Consider the following 20,399-nt stretch of genomic DNA (forward strand, 5'->3'; position numbering starts at 1 on the left):
GAGCACCCAGGCTGACCCACAGCATGGGCCCTCCCCAAGCTGTGCTCCATCCGTTGTCCCTGCCACAGAAATCACCCAAAGCCATTCAATTTTGTATTAACAGAAGTGTGGGGGAAAGAGAGAATGTGGCTATGATAACATTTAAACTGAATGACTTGGAGGACTAACATGAATTTCTAGAAAAAAAAATTTTTTTTGCTGCTGTCTTAGGTTATGCCAGTAAATTTGGAAAACTCAGCAGTGGCCACAGGACGGGAAAAGGTCAGTTTTCATTCCAATCCCTAAGAAAGGCAATCCCAAAGAATGCTCAAACTACCGCACAATTGCACTCATCTCACACACTAGTAAAGTAATGCTCAAAATTCTCCAAGCCAGGCTTCAGCAACACGTGAACAGAGAGCTTCCAGATGTTCAAGCTGGTTTTAGAAAAGGCAGAGGAACCAGAGATCAAATTACCAATATCTGGTGGATCATCAAAAAAGTAAGAGAGTTCCAGAGAAACATCTATTTCTGCTTTATTGACTATGCCAAAGCCTTCAACTGTGTGGATCACAATAAACTGTGGAAAATTCTGAAAGAGATGGGAATACCAGACCACCTGACCTGCCTCTTAAGAAACCTGTATGCAGGTCAGGAAGCAACAGTTAGAACTGGACATGGAACAACAGACTGGGGCCAAATAGGAAAAAGAGTATGTCAAGGCTGTATATTGTCACCCTGCTTATTTAACTTATATGCAGAGTACATTATGAGAAACGCTGGGCTGGATGAAGCACAAGCTGGAATTAAGATTGCCAGGAGAAATATCAATAACCTCAGATACGCAGATGACACCACCCTTATGGCAGAAAGTGAAGAGGAACTAAAAAGCCTCTTGATGAAAGTGAAAGAGGAGACTGAAAAAGTTGGCTTAAAGCTTAACATTCAGAAAACTAAGATCATGGCATCTGGTCCCATCACCTCATGGGAAACAGATGGGGAGACAGTGGAAACAATGTCAGACTTTATTGTTTTGGGTTCCAAAATCACTGCAGATGGTGATTGCAGCCATGAAATTAAAAGACGCTTACTCCTTGGAAGGAAAGTTATGACCAACCTAGATAGCATATTAAAAAGGAGGCAAGGATATACAATGGAAAAAAGACAATCTCTTTAACAAGTGGTGCTGGGAAAACTGGTCAACCACTTGTAAAAGAATGAAACTAGAACACTTTCTAACACCATACACAAAAATAAACTCAAAATGGATTAAAGATCTAAATGTAAGACCAGAAACTATAAAACTCCTAGAGGAGAACATAGGCAAAACACTCTCTGACATAAATCACAGCAAGATCTTCTATGATCCACCTCCCAGAATATTGGAAATAAAAGCAAAAATAAACAAACGGGACCTAATGAAAATTAAAAGCTTTTGCACAACAAAGGAAACTATAAGTAAGGTGAAAAGACAGCCCTCAGATTGGGAGAAAATAATAGCAAATGAGGAAACAGACAAAGGATTAATCTCAAAAATATACAAGTAACTCCTGCAGCTCAATTCCAGAAAAATAAATGACCCAATCAAAAAATGGGCCAAAGAACTAAACAGACATTTCTCCAAAGAAGACATACAGATGGCTAACAAACACATGAAAAGATGCTCCACATCACTCATTATCAGAGAAATGCAAATCAAAACCACAATGAGGTACCATTACACGCCAGTCAGGATGGCTGCTATCCAAAAGTCTACAAGCAATAAATGCTGGAGAGGGTGTGGAGAAAAGGGAACCCTCTTACACTGTTGGTGGGAATGCAAACTAGTACAGCCACTATGGAAAACGGTGTGGAGATTTCTTAAAAAACTGGAAATAGAACTACCATATGACCCAGCAATCCCACTTCTTGGCATACACACTGAGGAATCCAGATCTGAAAGAGACACGTGCACCCCAATGTTCATCGCAGCACTGTTTATAATAGCCAGGACATGGAAGCAACCTAGATGCCCATCAGCAGATGAATGGATAAGGAAGCTGTGGTACATATACACCATGGAATATTACTCAGCCGTTAAAAAGAATTCATTTGAATCAGTTCTAATCAGATGGATGAAACTGGAGCCCATTATACAGAGTGAGGTGAGCCAGAAAGATAAAGAACATTACAGCATACTAACACATATATACGGAATTTAGAAAGATGGTAACGATGGCCCTATATGCAGGGCAGAGGAAGAGACGCAGAGGTACAGAACAGACTTTTGAACTCTGTGGGAGAAGGGGAGGGTGGGATGTTTCGAAAGAACAGCATGTGTATTGTCTGTGGTGAAACAGACCACCAGCCCAGGTGGGAGGCATGAGTCAAGTGCTCGGGCCTGTTGGGCTGGGAAGATCCAGAGGAATCGGGTGGAGAGGGAGGTGGGATGGGAGACCGGGATGGGGAATACGTGTAACTTTATGGCTGATTCATATCAATGTATGACAAAACCCACTGAAAAATTAAAAAAATAAATTAAAAAAAAAAAAAAAGAAAACACACAAAAAATAAAATAAAATAAAATAAAATAAAAAGCAGAGACATTACTTTGCCAACAAAGATCCGTCTGGTCAAGGTTATGGTTTTTCCAGTGGTCATGTATGGATGTGAGAGTTGGACTGTGAAGAAAGCTGAGCACTGAAAAATGATGCTTTTGAACTGTGGTGTTGGAGAAGACTCTTGAGAGTCCCTTGGACTGCAAGGAGATCCAATCAGTCCATCCTGAAGGAGATAAGTCTTGGGTGTTCATTGGAAGGACTGATGCTGAAGCTGAAACTCCAGTACTTTGGCCACCTCAAGCAAAGAGTCGACTCATTGGAAAAGACCCTGATGCTGGGAGGAATTGGGGGCAGGAGGAGAGGGGGATGACAGAGGATGAGATGGCTGGATGGCATCACCGACTCGATGGACATGAGTTTGAGTAAACTCCGGGAGTTGGCGATGGACAGAGAGGCCTGGCGTGCTGTGATTCATGGGGTCGCAAAGAGACACGACTGAGCGACTGAACTGAACTGAACTAGGTATGGTGAAAGCTGAAGAAGTCATAAATACTGACTGGCTGGCTGCCAGATTCCTTCTGCATTCACAGGTGTCTTGAAGTTATTGCATACCAGAAAGCATAGATGGCACATCTGTTCTTGCTGTTGTTCAGTCCCTAAGTGTGTTTGACTCTTTGTGACCCCGTGGACTGCAGCACACCAGGCTCCTCCATCCTCCACCGTCTTCTTGAGTTTGCTCAGATTCACGTCCATTGAGTCAGTGATGCTATCTAGCCATTTCATCTTCTGCCACCCCCTTCTCCTTTAGTCTTCAATCTTTCTCAGCATCAGCGTCATTTCCAATGAGTCAGCTCTTCACATCAAGTGGCCAAATACTAGAGCTTTGGCTTCAGCATCAGTCCTTCCAATGACTATTGAGAGTTGATTTCCTTTAGGATTGATTGATTTGATCTTCCTGCAGTCCAAGGGACTCTCAAGAGCCTTCTTCAGCACAATTCGAAAGCATCCATTCTTCAACACTCAGCCATCTTAATGGTCCAACTATCACATCCGTACATGACTACTGGAAAAAACATAGCTTTGACTGTATGGACTTTGGCAGCAAAGTGATGTCTCTGCTTTTTAATATGCTGTCTAGGTTTGTCATAGCTTTCCTTCCAAGGAGCAAGTGTCTTAATTTCATGGCTGCAGTCACCGTCCACAGTGATTTTGCAGCCCAAGAAAAGAAAATCTGTCACTTTTCCCCCTTCTATCTGCCATGAAGTGATGGGACCAGATGCCATGATTCTAGTTTTGAATGTTGAATTGTAAGCCAGATTTTTCAAACTCCTCCTTCACCCTTATCAAGAGACTCTTTAGCTCCTCTTCCCTTTCTGCCATTAGAGTGGTGTCACCTGCATATCTGAGCTTATTGATATTTCTCCCGGCAATCTTGATTCCAGCTTGTGTTTCATCCAGCCTGGCATTTCACATGATGTACTCTGCATATAAGTTAAATAAGCAGGGTGACCATATACAATGCACTCCTTTCCCAATTTTGAACCAGTTCCTTGTTCCATGTCCGGTTTTAACTGCAGCTTCTTGACCCAGATACAGGTTTCTCAGGAGACAGGTATGGTGGTCTGGTATTCCCATCTCTTTAAGAATTTTCCACAGTTTGTTGTGATCCCCACAGGCAAAGGCGTTAGCGTAGTCAATGAAGCAGAAGTAGATGTTCTTCTGTAATTTTCTTGCTTTCTATATGATTCAGCGAATGTTGGCAATTTGATCTCTGGTTCCCCTGCAGCTTGTCATCTGGAAGTTCTCGGTTCACATGCTGCTGAAGCCTGGCTCCAAGGACTTTGAGCAGAACCTTATGCTGCTGCTGCTTAGTCGCTCAGTCATGTCTGACTCCGTGCATCCCACCAGGCTGCTCTGTCCATGGGGATTCTCCAGGGAAGAGTACTGGAGTGGGTTGCCATGCCCTTCTCCAGGGGATCTTTGTGACCCAGGGATCAAACCCAGGTCTCCACCAGGGGAGCCCAATGTGAAATGAGTGTAACTGTATAGTAGTCTGAACATTCTTTGGCATTGCTCTTCTTTGGGATTGGAATGAAAACTGACCTTTTCCAGTCCTGTGCCCACTGCTGAGTTTCCCAAATTTGCTGGCATATTGAGCGCAGCACATTGACAACATCCGATGGCACATCAGGAGAGTGATTTATTCAAAAGGAGATAGGCACCGATCTCATCATCTTTGTGTGTCAGTTGTGATTCATGAACTGACACAAGGAAAAGGCTTTGGCAGGAAGCATTAGCCTGGCACAAGCCTGTGTGTTCTGAATTTGTCCAAAGACTGTATGTTGTTATTATGGTACACTCACTTTTATAATTGTGTGTTAGTCGCTCAGTCGTGCCCTGCTCTTTGCGACCCCAAGGACTGCAGCCTGCCAGGCTTTTCTGTCCATGGGACTTTCCAAGCGAGGACACTGGAATGGGTTGACCCAGGGATCAAACCCAGGTGTCCTGCACGGCAGGCAGATTCTTTACAGACTGAGCTACCAGGGAAGCCCCACTTTTATAACACATACATTTATTTATTTACCATCTATTTAGCTGCATTAGGTCTTAGCATGGGGGCTTCAGTAATTGTGGCATGCAGACTTAGCTGTTTCAAGGCATGTGGGATCTTAGTTCCCCGAGCAGGGATTGAACCCATATTCCCTGCATGGCAAGGCAGATTCTCAACCACTGGACCACCAGGGAAGTCTGGACACTTGCTTTAATTGCCTTTTTTAAGTATTAACATTCACTTTAGATTAGACAACTGTGCTTCCACTGCACTAATGAAATGTTTTCACTGAGCTCAGTGGATTCACTGTATTTCACTGAAAAAGAGGAAGAGATCAAGAGTGGGGCTTCTTTGTTATTTTCTATGGACAGATGCCAGGAAGGACCTACAGCTGACTTCACCCTGATGCCAGCCCTGGGATCAGCAGGGCTAGGCTCAACCCGGCCCTGACACCTACTTGCCCTGCAACCCTGGAGCAACCAATAAGCCCCAGTGAAGCCCCAGTGTGTTTATCAGTGTAGCAGGAGAATGACAACCCTCATCCTGCTGGCCAGGGGAAAACCGATGTTCAAACCGGAAGACATCCCTGAGCCAGTGACTCTGCACAGGGGCAGAGGAGGTACATTCATGTGTAAGTACGTGCAGAGCCCAGGCGTGGACACATGCTGGAAGGCTCCAGAAACATTCACCCGGCAAACAAATGCACAAACAGGGGTGACAACTCATTGACACAAGGCCCAGCGACAAGACCGCCCAGGGCAACCCTCCTTGGCAATGGGGAAACCAAGGCTGAGTTAGTCCAGGGCCAGGCAGAGCTCTGATCTCTGCCCACCTCCAAATCTACTTTGAACAAAGCTTACAGCTGAGCATGACACAGGCCTTGCAATCTAGTGGGCAAACGCAAGCAACAGCAGAGTGCCTGCGCCTAACCTTTCACCAGCAGCCGAGCCTGGGACTGGGCCTGGCCAATGTCGCAGGTGTAGGTGTCACTGTCTGCCTTCTCCAGGGCGCTGATGGTGAGCCGCAAGGTCAGGCCCTCCTGGCTGGGCGCGTGCTTCCCCGAGGCCCGCAGCTCCGTGAGGCCCTTGCGCCAGGTCACTGAGCCTGCAGGGCGCTCCGTCTTACAGGTGAACGTGGCTGTGCCCTTCTCCTCCACATGCAGGTCAGCCAACGGCTCCGTGAACCGGTTTGCCTTTTCTGGTGGAGGGGTAGGAATGAACAGGAAGGTTAGGCCAGTGCAGACGCCATGCAGGCCCTCAGGATGGGAAATCATTCCCATCACTGGTGGTTCTCCAGGCCCACCCCAGACCCTCAGGGACCTGGACGAGTCCCTTCTCTGCTGGGTGCTTCTCCCTTCCTACCTGGGGCAGCCCCAGGTGCTCATGGGGTTTACCTTCCACTTGGAGACTGGCTGTGCTTTTGGAAGACTCCGTCTCACATGTGTATTTGCCAGAGTCTTTGAGTGAGACTGCATGGATGACCAGCGAGGCCCGAGTGCCTTCGGTGAGCAGGTCATACTTCTGACTCTTGCGGATGGCCTTCCCATCCTTCAGCCAGTGCACTGGGGTCCCTTCCCGTGACAGCTCACACCTCAGCACCACATCCTCACCCAGCGTGGCCTGTTGGTCTTCCAGTGGCTTCATAATGTCAACTGACCTCTCTGAAAAGAACAGACATGGTGCCTGATAAGGCCTGGCCGTAGCTCCACCCATGACCATGGCCTTAGCCACGCCTGGGGTTAAGACAGGGCAAGCACTCAAGAGCTTTCAAGCTCTGGATGCTGAGACCACAGAACCTACAACTCTACAACTTCTAACTCTGGAACCTCAGGCCTAGGGACCTCAGAACTCTGGAATGACAGGGGAGGACCCTGGGAAAGAGAGCTGTTAGACCACAGAATCTTAGGTTCTCACCACTGTTCAAAGCTCTGGAACTCAAAGCATGGCCATGGGCTGAGCTTTACCCATTGGCACCAAGTATTTATGCTGGAAGTAACAGCTTATAAATTTCAATGGCAATTTCACTACCGACATGAGCCATGCACCCTGGGAGCTACCACAGCAGTAGAACCACAGGCTGAGGATTACAAAACCTGCTCCTGCCCAAAGGCTCCAGAACCTCATCCTAAAGGGTAATCCTGGTCGTCCACACACGTCTGGATGACCAGAACACCCCAGTGCTCCAACAGATACCTCGAGGTGCTCAGCAGGGACTGGGGAGACAGTCCCTAGACATACAGACACACATCCTTGCAGCTTCCAAGCCCAGGACCCTAGCTCCAAGCTTCCTGGGGAAAGCCCAGGCTCAGGAGCTCCCAAAACAGCCCCTGGACACAGCCCCTTGACCTGCCCAAGCCAGTCAGTCCCCGCTGCCAGCATTCACCCACCTTTGACGATGAGTGAGGCCTTGGAGGTGAGGCCCCGCACAGAGAAGACCACCTCCCCAGCGTCACTTGGCATGGCATCTCGGACAGCTAGAGTGTACTTGCGGCCCTGGCGCGTGGCACAGAAGCGGCCAGAGCTGCCCACTGTTCTCCCACTCACTGTCCACTCAGCCACACCGCCAGTGTCCTCATGGGACAGGATGCACTCGAAGCTGCAGCTCTCGCCCTCCAGCACCTCCACCGTCTTCAGCCTCTTGGTGATGCCCACGTGCAGCTCTGCAGGCCATGGGAGACAGCTGTCATTCTGGCTGGGCCCAAGGAGGCCTGCCCCATGAGACAGGTGCCACCAAGCTGATAGCTGCCTCAGGCCAGACCCCAGGAGGGGGCACACCTCTGGATGACATGCATACCCCCCTCTCTAACCCCACTCCCAGGAGGCCTGCTGCCTTTCAGCAAGTGTCCTCTTGGCCTCCTGCTGTCCACACCCTGGCAGTCAGATGGCTGACGGCTGTGAGTGGCAACCAGGGTGACTCCCTTCACATTTGCTAGAGAATAACATGGAGAAAATAAGCACCACCCAGTTGCCACCAGCTTACAGCTCCCCCAAGTGAAGGGGAATCCAGCTCACCACACCACCCTTCCCCTCCCTGTCTCATCACAAACTGGCCAGACCATCACGGACCAGCCAGGGGGTCACTGGGCAACACACCTGCCAAACACATGAGAGAGAAAAGGACTAGGGGAATGGAGTCAGGACAGATATATATGGGACATCAGGTACACATCAGAACCATACCCCGGCTGCAAGGAGCCTGGGAAGAGAAAGGTGACCTGCCCAGAGCCACCTTCATCAGGCGGCGCCATGGCCTGGCAGTCCTCCGGGGGCACCCCCTGCCTGATATCGCAGCCTCTCCCACGCACCACCCTCCTGATGCCTCCCTCTGGGGCCCCTGGGCCTGCCCACACATCCCCTGGTACAGAGGGAAGTTTCCAGCCTCCAGCTGAATCCTTTACCCCTTGGGACTCGATCAGGCAGGGCCAGTCTATCTCCCAGGCTTTGCTCTGTTGCCTATTACCCCCGGCCCACCTGCCTGCACCTGGGTCTTCTAAGACCCTGTCGAGCCCACTCCTTCAGCAGTCTGCCCTGATCTCTCCAGGCTCTGCAGTGCAGACCCTGGTCTCTGAGAGTGGGTGGGTCCCCCGAGTGCAGGCACGCCCAGAGCCACGCCCCCGGAGCCACGCCCCACCGTCTGCAGCTGGCCGCCGCACGCACCATGCACGCTGACACGAGCACGGGTCTCATCAGTGCCCACGTCACAGGTGTACAGGCCAGCATCATCCCGAGTCAGGCCGTGCACCACGAGGCCTCGTGTGCCCGCCATGTGCAGGAAGTCATACTTGTCGCTGGGGCCCAACTCCACGCCGTCCTTCCGCCACACCACGTGGGCGTGCTGATCAGACACCTCACACTGCAAGGTCAGTGTGCCCCGCTCCTCTGCAGACACGTCGTCCAACGCCTTCAGGAACACCACCGGCTTCCCTGCAGGAAGAGCGTGGGAGTCTCAGGGGATCACCTGCCGCCTCTGACATGCCTGGCAAAGGGTGCATGTCCCAAGGGTCCCCACGGGCCACACACAGCCACCTCACCTCTGACCGCCAGGTGGGCGGAGGCCGCAACCTTGGGGGAGGAGATGCTCACGGTGCCCCTGTCAGCCTGCCGGACCCGCTTCAGCACCAGCGTGTGGCGGTGGCCCTCGTGGGTGATCTCGTGGAAGCTGTCGTTATACAGCGGCGTTCCATTGAGCAACCAGTCCACTTCTTCATCCTCGTGGGACAGCTCGCAGGAGAAGCAGGCACGGCCTTCCTCCAGGACCTCCACGTCCTCCAGCGGCTGTGTCACCGTCACCTTCCGTTCTGCCGGGAGCATGAGGCAGCTTCAGCCTGACCGATGCCGCTGCCTCCTCTAGAGACCCACTGGGGCCCACGCCCCCTCTCTCTCTGCCTTCCACAATGACCTCCTAGAGACCCTCTGAGGCCCACGCCCCCTCTCTGCCTTCCACAGTGACCTCCTAGAGACCCTCTGGGCTCACGCCCCTCTCTACCTTCCACAGTGACCTCCGCACTGCTCTGGGCACTGCCAGCCTGGCACCGGTAGACACCGGCGTCCTCAGGGGTGAGCCGCAGGACACGCAGCTCTGCCATGTGGCCCTCCAGCCTCATCTTGAACTTGCTGGACGGTGCCAGGGGTGTCTCCTCCTTGTACCACTGCACAGCCTTGGGGGGAGGCTTGAAGTCGCAGGACAGGACGACGGACTGCATCTCCCGCCCCACCTTGGGCTCCAGGGGCCGTGTGAGCACCACGGGAACGTCTGTGGCGGGAGCAAAGAGGGAAGCAGGCATAACGTGGGCCAGGCCACGAGGCCAGAAGCCCTGGCCGCCCAGTCCCTGCCCGCCCTCCGCCGAGCCGTCAGGCAGGGCCCTCTCACCGGAGACCACCAGGGAGGCGGTGGAGCGTGACTTGCCGATGGTGAAGTGCACCGGCCCCGTCATGGTGGAGTAGGTGCGCCGCAGAGTCAGCCGGTGCACTGTGCCCTCCTGCTCTATCCCCACGTCAGCCCCTGCCTGCAGCACTGTCTTTCCCAGCAGCCACTTGGGGGGCCGCACCGAGGGGATGGAAGTCTCACACTCGAACCAGGCGGGCGCCGGCTCCATCACCGTCACATCCTGCAGGCCCCGCACGATCACAATGGACTGCTCTGTGGATGAGGGCCAGTCAGCGGGGCAGTCCCGTGGGAGGGTCACGAACCACGCCCCCCCTCCCCCCGCCTCTGCAGGGTCTGCTCCTGGGAACAAACCCTCTCAGACACACTCACATCCTCCCGGGAGCACCCCGAGGCCCTCCTCAGAGCTGGCTGCTCAGTCGCTTTAGCTGTGTCCAGCTCTGTGCAACCCTATGGACTGTAGCCCACCAGGCTCCTCCATCCATGGGATTCTCCAGGCAGGAATACTGGAGTGGGTTGCCCTGCCCGCCTCTGGGGGATCTTCCCCACCCAGGGATCGAACCCAGGTCTCACGTCTCCTGCATTGGCAGGTGGGTTCTTTACCACTAGCGCCACGTGGGAAGCTCAAGCCTCCAAGTGCCACAGGCCACAAACCCTCTCCTAGGGAAAAAAGGAACAGCTTCCACCAGGCCCTGCCCAAACCTTCTACGAAGAAGTGTGCACTGGTCTTCACGTCGCCGGCATCGCACGTGTAGGTGTCCTCGTCCTCGGGCTGGACGGCGTTGATGACCAGCTTGCGGTAGAGGCCGTCGCAGACCATCTCGTACTTGGCCCCGGGATGCAGCTCCACGCTGCCCTTGAACCACCGCACCTGGGCAGTGGCCCTGGACATCTGGCACTCGAGCACGCCGCGGTGCTTCTCCATCGCAATCTTATCCCGCAGTGGGCGAAGGATGGACACGGGCAGCTCTGGGGGTCCACCCCGCGGGGTCAGAGTGGGCACACAGCGAGCCTGAACCCCAGGACGCGGTGCTCTGGCTGTGCATCTTCCCACCAGCCAAACTGGGACCCCACGCTCAGGCCGAAAAGAGCCCAGGTCACCCGCCCGCCAGAGCCAGCAGGCGGCGAGGCAGAGTCTCACCCTCAGGCTGGCCTGGGACGTGCCGCTCACCTCCGACCACGAGGACAGAGCGCACACCCCCACACACCCGCTACCGTCCAGTGGGCCCTCGGCACGTGCATGCCCGCCCCACCCGACACCCCATTCATCCCCTCGCCACACGGCCTCGCTCTCACCCAGCATGCCCCTGGGTCCACTGCACCATGTCCTCACCATGTATATCCCAGCAGCGTGGGACCCTACCCCCCAGCCTGCTCCCAGGCCCCTTCTCCCTCCTGCCTCCCATCACCCTGACTGTCACCAAGGTCACCAGAAAAGGCTGCTATGCTCACTTCCTGCCTGGGCCTTTCTCTCCAGCATTTGCTGAGGTCCCAGGAGGGACAATTTACTGGTAATGACATTTTAAACAAAGAAGGAGACCCCAAGACTGCCTCCCCTACTCCACTTTCTTCCTGCTGAGGAGGAACACCCCTTCCCCTCCTCCGGGGTCATTTCTAACCTCATTCCAGGAGGGACCCCAGGACAAAGACAGCGGGCGTTTCAGCCCCGTAAGACTCAGCACGTGTGCTTGTTCACACAGACCCTGTCCAGCCTGTGCCTTGTCCGGGGCTCCCATTACCTTTGACTCGGAGCTGGGCTCGCGATTCTGCATTTTCCGCTACAAACTTGATTTCCCCTGCATCTTCCACCAGGACCCTCCGATAGATGAGAGTGTATGTCCTTCCTGGGGACAAAGCCCACTCAGCACTAAAAGGCAGGCTGGCCCGGGGACGGGGAGGGATGGCCTGGGGGCAGGAAGTGGGGAGAACCCCTGCTGGACCCCCCCACTGCCACCGTCTCACCTTCCTGGCGGATCCTCACGTTGTCACTGGGCCGGAGCTTACTGTCCTCCCAGAACCACTGCCCAGGCACCTCATCGTGGGAGACCTCGCAGGAGAAGGTGGCGCCCTCTTTCTCCACCACTTCCACATCCTCCAGAGGCCTCACGATCTGGACATTCCGGCCTGGGGCACACAGCAGGCCCTGCTACACCCCGAGGCACAGACCTCCTGTCGACCACCACCCCCAGCCCAGCTTGCTGACGGGGTACAGGCTGGGCACAAGGGCAGAACCAGAGGGCCAAGCACTTGCTGGGGGACACAGTAGGGGCCAGGAGGTCCTTGCCACCCGCCCAGCCCTCACCTTGCACCTTCAGGGAGGCCGAGCTCTGAGCATCGTGGGCATCGCACACGTACACGCCCTGGTCTCCAAGCTCACATCGGTAAATGACGAGACTCCTGCAAGCCCCCTGGGCCACCATGCCCATGGTCTTGCCTGCCCGCAACTCCACACTGTCCTGTGAAGGAATGAGGCCGGGTCAAGGGCTGGCACTGCCCAGCAGAGTGGTCTGACACTTGCCCACCCCTGGTGAGAGGCAAGAGGGGGTAGAGGAGTCCGCAGGCACCTTCAACCAGCGCACATCCACGTTGGGGCGTGAGAGCTCACAGTCCAGGGCCACCTTCTCCTTCTCTGTGGCCACCACGTCCTGCAGAGGGCGGACAAACTTCACAGGCAGCTCTGAGAAGACAGGAGGGAAGTGCTGAGAAGCAGGGCCTCTGTGCGGGGACAGGGTCTGAACTGGCTAGAGTCACTCAGCTGGTTTTAGGAAGGAGTACCCTCCCCTACGATTCCCCACCCGCCTCCCTGGCACCGTAGGGACAGGGGCAGGCACTCTGGAGTGCGTGCTGCCCCACCTGTGAGCACCCACCAGTGACCACCAGATGAGCAGAGGTGTGCACGCCCTCCGCCCTGAAGGCCACCAAGCCACCGTCCTGCCGCTGCAGCTGTGACAGTGTGAGGGTGTGTGTGGGGCCGTGCACCGCCAGCTGGCAGTTGGGTCCCGGCTGCAGCCGAAGACCATTTCGAGTCCAGCTGCCCTCCACATCCACGTGGGACAGCTCTACTTCCATGGTGGCTGTGCCCTGCTCCTGCGCCTCCACGGCCTGCAGGCCCCGCACGAGCCGGACCTGGCGCACTACGGGACGAACGAGGGGAAGGATGAGTCACTGCAGCAAGACCCTGGCCCTCGGGCCAGCCCCCGTCACTTCCCCCGGGAGCCTCACAGTGCCCTGGGGGGAAGGCCGCCCCCCCTTCACTCCCTTCCCCTCCTCCCCGGCCCCGGCCAAGTGCAGGGTCTTCTTTCCTTTTCCCCCTTTTCCAAGGCCCTGCCCCCAGGGCCCAGATCCCCTCTCCTCCTACCCTCTCTACCTCCTCAATGCTCAACCCTTAGACCAAGCTCGCTTAGCTGCTCACTTTCCACAGTCAGCTTGGCCTGTGTCTTATCGTCTGGTGTCTCGCAGCCGTAGAAGCCGCGATCAGCGAAACCCACGCCGTGGAGAACCAGACGGTGACTTGCTCCCTCGGCGTGGATCTCCACTTTCTCGCCCGACGCGAGTGCTACAGCATTGCGTGTCCACTTGACCTCCGGCCACGGCCGCGTCAGCTCCACCTCCATGGTCACTGAGCTCTGCTCCTCCACGGTCTGTGGCTCCAGCTTCTTTTTGAACAACACCGGAGCCTCTGGAGTCATGAGAGAAGGAGATCACCAGAGCCAGTTTCCTCTCAGAAGAGCAAGGCAGAGGGACCTGGCCCCTGACCCCCAGCCAGAGAGCTGCCCTCCACCACATTCTGACTCCGAGCTAGGGGAGGCCTTGGCCATACACAGGGCCCAGCTGCACGTGTGTGCAGATATGATTTTATGGGTGGATAACAGCACTTCAGCTGGAGGAGGGCATGGCAGCTCACTCCAGTATTTATGCCTGGAGAATCCCATGGACAGAGAGTTTACCATCGCCTCTTCAGAGCAGGTGCCTGGCCCCATGGCCCCACACTGCATCTGACAAACCCCCGGCCTCTGAAGCCAGCCGGAGGAGCTGGATCCAGGCCGGCAGCAGGGTGTGTCAGCACAGCCGCCTGGGAACCAGCGCACTAGGAGAAGCGGGTACAAGAAACTGCCGTGCCCTCCCTACCGCCCCACAAGCTCACCTCGGACCCGGAGGGCGGCCGTGGACTCGATGCCCTCAGCCTCCGCAGTGACCTGGCCGGCGTCCTCCAGGGCCAGGCTTAAGATGGTCAGGCTGTGGCTGGCACCCTTCTGCGATATGAGAAACTTCTCGCCGGACTGTAGCTGGACACCATCTCGGAACCATGTGACCGCCACGTCGCTGGGGGTCACCACGCACTGGAAAGTGGCCTCGCCCCCCTCCTCCGCAACCACAGCGCTCAGCCCAGCCGTGAACTTGACCACGCGGGGTACTGTGGACAGGGGATCCACTTGAGATACACACAGGATAGGCGGGGCCTCCCCCTCTTGCAGACTCCGCGGAAGCACACCTCTTCCATGAAGCCTCCCAAGAATTGGCGCCAAGCCACCCACCCTCCCCGGCAACACAGCCCGTGGACCTGGCACGCGGGCATACCGATAACGGTGAGTGTGGCGCTGGTGTGGTCGTCGCGGCTCTCACACACGTACTCCCCTGCATCCTCTGCCCGCAGGCCCGACACTGTGAGCGAGCGCCGCGGCCCCGCAGCCGCCATCTGGAAGCGTTTGCCGGCCCGGAGTTGCGTGCTTCCGCGGCGCCACACCACCTCCGCCTGCTCGGGGCTCAGCTCACAGACCAGCGTCGCCGTGCCGCCCAGATCCCCGCTCACGGGCTCCAGAGGGCGGCAAAACTTGGCAGCCACCTCTAGGGGAGGGGAGGGGAGGGGACGTCAGCCTGGCAGGGTTCAGGCCGCGGGACCGGCTCCGAGCCGCCTGGTTGCACGCCCGGAGCCCCACGCGGTCTCCACTCCAGGATGCCGCCAACAAGGGGTTCCCAGAGGTCCACCCCGTGGAGCCACTCACCTTCCACTTGCACCGGGAAGTCCTGCCCCTCTGCGCCCACGCGGCAGCTGTAGACGGCACTGTCCAGGGTCTGCGCCCCACGCATGGTCAGGGTGTGGGTGTCCCCCAGGCTGGCCATCTCATGCCGCTTGCTGCGGCGAATCTCCACACCATCTTTGAACCACGTCACCGTGGCCACGGAGGGCGTGGCCAGAGTGGCTGTCAGGACGATGTCCTCATGTTCCCTGACCACCAGCAGTTCCCTGCGTCTGGGTTTCTCTGGGGCCGGGGGCTCAAACTCCGGCTCTGGACAGGGAGATAACAAAGGAACATTAGACAGGGGACCCTGTCATCCTTGGCCTGAATCCCAGCCCCCTCCAGGCCACGTGGTGGGAGAAGACTTGAAATGAAACTGCTTAGGCTGTCCGCCTCTCCGCCGCAGCCTCTCTGCTGAGCAAGCCAGAGAGGAACTGGTCAGGGCCACACTCCGCCTGCCAGGCGCCATCCAGGCCCCCGGGGCAGCACAGGGCAGCGAGGAGGAGCCCCCTGGGACCACAGGCCTGGGGGCCACAAGCTCCGTCCAGCAAGAGCTGGGAGTCCAGGATCGCTGCCCCACCCCAAGGGGAGATGGGCCCCGTAAGCAGCTAAGGCAGGGGAAGCGGGGCACATAAGGGCCCTGACGCAGCCTGGGGCTGGGCCAGAATTCCAGAAGAGCAGGAGGGAGCGGGGCCGGAAGGGCAGCCCGGGAGGACAAGCTCAGTAGAGGAACCCTGCTGTGGGGAGGGGCGAGACCAGGCAAAGACTGAGGTGTGAAAGAGCCTGAGTGCCTCCAGCAGCCGGGCACCCAGAAAAGGCCAGGGCAGAGAAGGGGGCAGAGGGAGGCCTGTGAGGGGGCCTACGAGGGCCCCCGGGGGGCTGATCCAGGGGCCACCTGGCTGCAGGATCAGATGCCAGGGCCACAGCTGGGATAGAGACAGGGTCAGTGAGCTCAGGACTCGGAAACCAAGTGATGTCACCAGCAGCAGGAGGGACAGGAGCAAGCAGGCGATACCTCCGCTTGGCTCAGGCCCAGGACAGAGGCCAACACAACAGGCTGACCTAAAGACAGCTGGACTGTCAGGGGCCCGAGCCCAGAGACGGGGGCTCCAGACCCAGTGAAGGCAGGGGCGTTCAAAGCCAGAAGTTCCCCAGAGCAGGGCTCCACAGCTGCCCAGGAAGACTTAATATGGGAATAGTGCCCCCTGCCGACCACAGACAGAGAACAGCCATTTCAACAGACTACAGGCTTTCGCAGCCTGCAGATGGCTGAGAAAGCCTCTGTGGCAGGTTTCATGCTGGGAAAGGTATGGATGTGGTGGAGAGGAGCGGGAATCTGGGGGAGCAGATGTCAAGAGTGTCCTGGACTCGGGGCTGTGGCAGGCATCCTGCCACTCAAGGGCCTTGCCAGGGGACAGAGCCCTGGAGCTGACTGCATCCACGGAGAACCCAGCAGAGGACCCCAGGCCCCAGCATTCGCTGCACTCACGTCCCCCACACTGCTGGGGACGTGCTCATTCCCCCAAATTTGTGGGGTGCTCACGCCCTCCACCCAGCCCTGGCACCCACCTGTGACGTCCAGGTGGAAGGAGACCTTCTGGCCCCTGGCCTCGCAGCTGTACTCCCCGGCGTCCGCCTTGCCCGCCTGCTGCAGCACCAGCTGCCGGGTGCAGCCCATGGCCTCCACATGCACTTTTGAGCTCGAACTCAGCTTCTTGCCGTCCTTGAACCACGTCACCTCCGTCTGGGCCTGGGCCACCTCGCAGCTCAGCGTGGTGCGGGCTCCTACCTTGGCCTGCACCTCCGTGTGCATTGCCTGCTCCTTGGCAAACGCCACCACAGGCTCTGCAGACAAGGAGGATGCACAGGGTCAGAGATGCATCTAAGCCGGGAATGCAGCAGTATGGGAAGAAGGCCTGGGCAGACAGAAAGGGGGACTGGGCCCTGCTCCAGGCTCTGCGTTGGGCCACAAGTACCCACAATTGATCTATACATTCCGTGGATGCTGCTCCAAGTGGGGACTCTGGGAAAGATTTCTTCCCTACACATATTCCTCTAAGAAAGGAACTGTGGGATCAGGATGCATGTGCCCTTCAACCTTCCTAGATGATGCTGTCTTTCTCCCTTGACTGTACAGAGAACACTCCCACACACAGTGCATGAGAGTTCCTGAGGCTCCATGCTCTCCGTGTTGTCAACTGGTGGCAAGCCAGTACGGAGCATGGTTGTACTTCCTGAGCTTTCTTTTGCACAGTCTTAACGGGCTTCCCTGGTGGCTCAAAGGTTAAAGCATCTGCCTGCAATGTGGGAGACCTGGGTTTGATCCCTGGGTTGGGAAGATCCCCTGGAGGAGGAAATGGCAACCCCCTCCAGTATTCTTGCCTGGAAAATCCCATGGACAGAGGAGCCTGTGTGGGCTATACTCCACAGGGTAGCAAAGAATCAGACACGACTGAGCAACTTCACTTCACTTTCAACAACTTGCAAAGTGAAGCATCATTTCTGATCTTTTTGGCTTTTGGTGTTTATCCTTCTGCAGTATCACTGCCAGACATTTACCCAGTTATCAGTAGCATTGTCTGTCTTTTCCTTTTTCATTTTCAGGAACTCTTCATATATTTATATTAGAACTTTGACAATTATGGGTGTATAAATATTTTCTCCATCTTTGTCACTTGCTTCTTTATCTTTTATGTGTCTTATGTTGACATAAAGTTCTGAGTTTTAACACAGGCAAGCATGTCAATTGTCCTTTGTGGAACCCTCTTACACTGCTGGTGGGAATGCAAACTAGTACAGCCACTATGGAGAAAAGTGTGAAGATTCCTTAAAAAACTGGGAACAGAACTGCCATATGACCCAGCAATCCCACTGCTGGGCATACACACCGAGGAAGCCAGAATTGAAAGAGACACGTGTACCCCAATGTTCATTGCAGCACTGTTTACAATAGCTAGGACACCTGATGCAAAGAACTGACTCACTGGAAAAGACCCTGATGCTGGGAAAGACTGAAGGCAGGAGGAGAAGGGGATGACAGAGGATGAGATGGTTGGATGGCATCATCAACTTGATGGACATGAGTTTGAGCAAGCTCTGTGACTTGGTGATGGACAGGGAAGCCTGGTGTGCTGCAGTCCATGGGGTCACAAAGAGTTGGACACAATTGAGTGACTGAACTGAACTGAGGACATGGAAGCAACCTAAATCTCCACTGGCAGATGAATAGATAAGAAAGATGTGGTACATATACAAAATGGAATATTATTCAGCTATAAAAAGGAACGCATTTGAGTCAGTTCTAATTAGGTGGATGAAACTGGAACCTATTATACAGAGTGGAAGTAAGTTAGAAAGAGAAACACCAATATAGTATATTGATGCATGTATGTGGAATTTAGAAAGATGGTAGCGGTGATCCTATATGCAAGGAAGCAAAAGACACACAGATGTAAAGAAAAGACTTTTGGACTCAGTGGGAGAAGATGAGGGTGGGAAGATTCGAGAGAACTGCATTGAAACATGTATATTACTATATATAAAATAGATGGCCAGTGTGAGTTTGATGCATGAAGCAGGGCACTCAAAGTCGGTGGCTCTGGGACAACCCAGAGAGATGAGGTGGGGAGGGAGGTGGGAGTGGGATTCAGGATGGGGGACACATGTGCATCCATGGTTCATGTCAATGCATGGCAAAACCACCACAATATTGTAAAGTAAGTATCCTTCAATTAAAATTAATTAATTTAAAAAATGTATCCTTTGTAATTAATACATTTATATACTGCTTAAATCTTTTATTACCATCGGGTCATTAAATAATCTATATTAGCTGCTAAGAGCTTGTTTTAACATTTATACTGGAGTCTCTAACTCACCTGGAGTTAGTGTCCATGTCTGCTGTGAGTATGATGTCAATTTTTATTATAGAGGAGTAGATATAAATATATATATGGTTATATGGTATTAGCACAGTTTATGGAAAAAATTACTCTTTTTCTACACCACACAGTAGCACTACATAGTTAGAAAACAGAAAGGGGATGGGAGAGTTTGGCTAAATGCAGGGCTGTGTCAGAAATCACTATTCTATTCTTTGTATTTATCCCTGCACTGAAACCCGGCTGTTCACTACTGTAATTTTATATTGTTTGATATCTTGCAGATCAAATGCTCTCATTTTACGAGTGCTTGAATTCCACTTGACCCCTGGAATCAACTTGTCAATTTTGACACACCCACATAAGAACTTCTCTCTGATTCTGATTGGTGGTATGTGCTCAGTTATGTCCACTCTGTCCACGGAACTCTCCAGGCAAGAATACCTGGACTGGGCTGCCGTTTCCTTCTCCAGGATTCTGAGTAGGAATGGACATCTTTGTGCCTCCCATGCACAGCTCACCATTCATCTAGATCTTTGTTGTCTCCCTAAAATGTTTAGTAATATCCTCTCTTGGAAGCCTTAAACACATTTTATTAAACATAGAATCAGAAGCCTGACACTTCTGATGTTATTTAATTATCTTAAAGTATCATTTTCTGACTCTCAGTTGCTGACTCAGCATATCAACATAGAAGCGTTTTCTGTGTATTTTGTATGTGGCGATTATTCTTAACTTTCTTACTAATTTTAAAAATTCTTTCTACTTTCTGCATTAATAATGTTATCATCTAGGAACTCACTTTTTGCTTTATCTAAATTTTACTGTATATTTTTCCTGACAGTCTCTATAATATTGGACATAAGTTGTGATAGTGGAGCCACTTGAAATGCTCCAATGAAAAGAAAAGCTTCCAAGGTTTCTCTGTAAGTGTGATGTTTGCTGTTGTTTTCTTTAGTACTCTGTATCAAATTAAGGAACTATCCATTTATTACTAGTTCAGTAAGAAGTTATCAAAATGAATATATGCTGTATTTTATAAAACTCAATCTAGATATGATATAAACATTTTATCATATGTTTATGTTTATCATATGTTAAACATATGATATCATATGTTTATCATATTTAGCACTTTTATTCTGCATTTTTTAAGGCAGAAATATGCTTTTTCTCTTTTAGCTTCTTAATGTTACAGATTGATTTTTCTAATGCTCTGATCCACAGGACTGGAAAAGGTCAGTTTTCATTCCAATCCCTAAGAAAGGCAATCCCAAAGAATGCTCAAACTACCACACAATTGCACTCATCTCACATGCTAGTAAAGTAATGCTCAAAATTCTCCAAGCCAGGCTTCAACGATACGTGAACCGTGAACTTCCAGATGTTCAAGCTGGTTTTAGAAAAGGCAGGGGAACCAGAGATCAAATTGCCAACATCTGCTGGATCATCAAAAAGGCAAGAGAGTTCCAGAAAAACATCTATTTCTGCTTTATTGACTATGCCAAAGCCTTCAACTGTGTGGATCACAATAAACTGTGGAAAA

The 20,399-nt window shown here is 53.4% G+C and overlaps 1 protein-coding gene across 1 annotated transcript in view; it reads right to left on the reverse strand.

Annotated features, from left to right (window-relative positions):
- Window positions 1-20,399, reverse strand: part of OBSCN (obscurin, cytoskeletal calmodulin and titin-interacting RhoGEF) — a 226,432-nt gene that overhangs the window by 70,487 nt on the left and 135,546 nt on the right. Inside the window, exons 23-40 of the mRNA XM_065917289.1 lie at window positions 16,542-16,817; window positions 14,958-15,242; window positions 14,533-14,799; window positions 14,099-14,368; window positions 13,367-13,633; window positions 12,822-13,088; window positions 12,519-12,631; window positions 12,257-12,410; window positions 11,917-12,078; window positions 11,694-11,798; window positions 10,657-10,923; window positions 9,940-10,209; window positions 9,556-9,822; window positions 9,101-9,367; window positions 8,727-8,993; window positions 7,457-7,729; window positions 6,464-6,730; window positions 6,001-6,267 (exon numbers count right to left, since the gene is read on the reverse strand). Of these exons, the coding sequence (XP_065773361.1) occupies window positions 6,001-6,267; window positions 6,464-6,730; window positions 7,457-7,729; window positions 8,727-8,993; window positions 9,101-9,367; window positions 9,556-9,822; window positions 9,940-10,209; window positions 10,657-10,923; window positions 11,694-11,798; window positions 11,917-12,078; window positions 12,257-12,410; window positions 12,519-12,631; window positions 12,822-13,088; window positions 13,367-13,633; window positions 14,099-14,368; window positions 14,533-14,799; window positions 14,958-15,242; window positions 16,542-16,817 (4,311 nt within the window). The remainder of the gene's footprint in view (window positions 1-6,000; window positions 6,268-6,463; window positions 6,731-7,456; window positions 7,730-8,726; window positions 8,994-9,100; window positions 9,368-9,555; window positions 9,823-9,939; window positions 10,210-10,656; window positions 10,924-11,693; window positions 11,799-11,916; window positions 12,079-12,256; window positions 12,411-12,518; window positions 12,632-12,821; window positions 13,089-13,366; window positions 13,634-14,098; window positions 14,369-14,532; window positions 14,800-14,957; window positions 15,243-16,541; window positions 16,818-20,399) is intronic.

This window comes from Muntiacus reevesi, chromosome 1, assembly GCF_963930625.1.
Source record: "Muntiacus reevesi chromosome 1, mMunRee1.1, whole genome shotgun sequence".
NCBI lineage: Eukaryota > Metazoa > Chordata > Mammalia > Artiodactyla > Cervidae > Muntiacus > Muntiacus reevesi.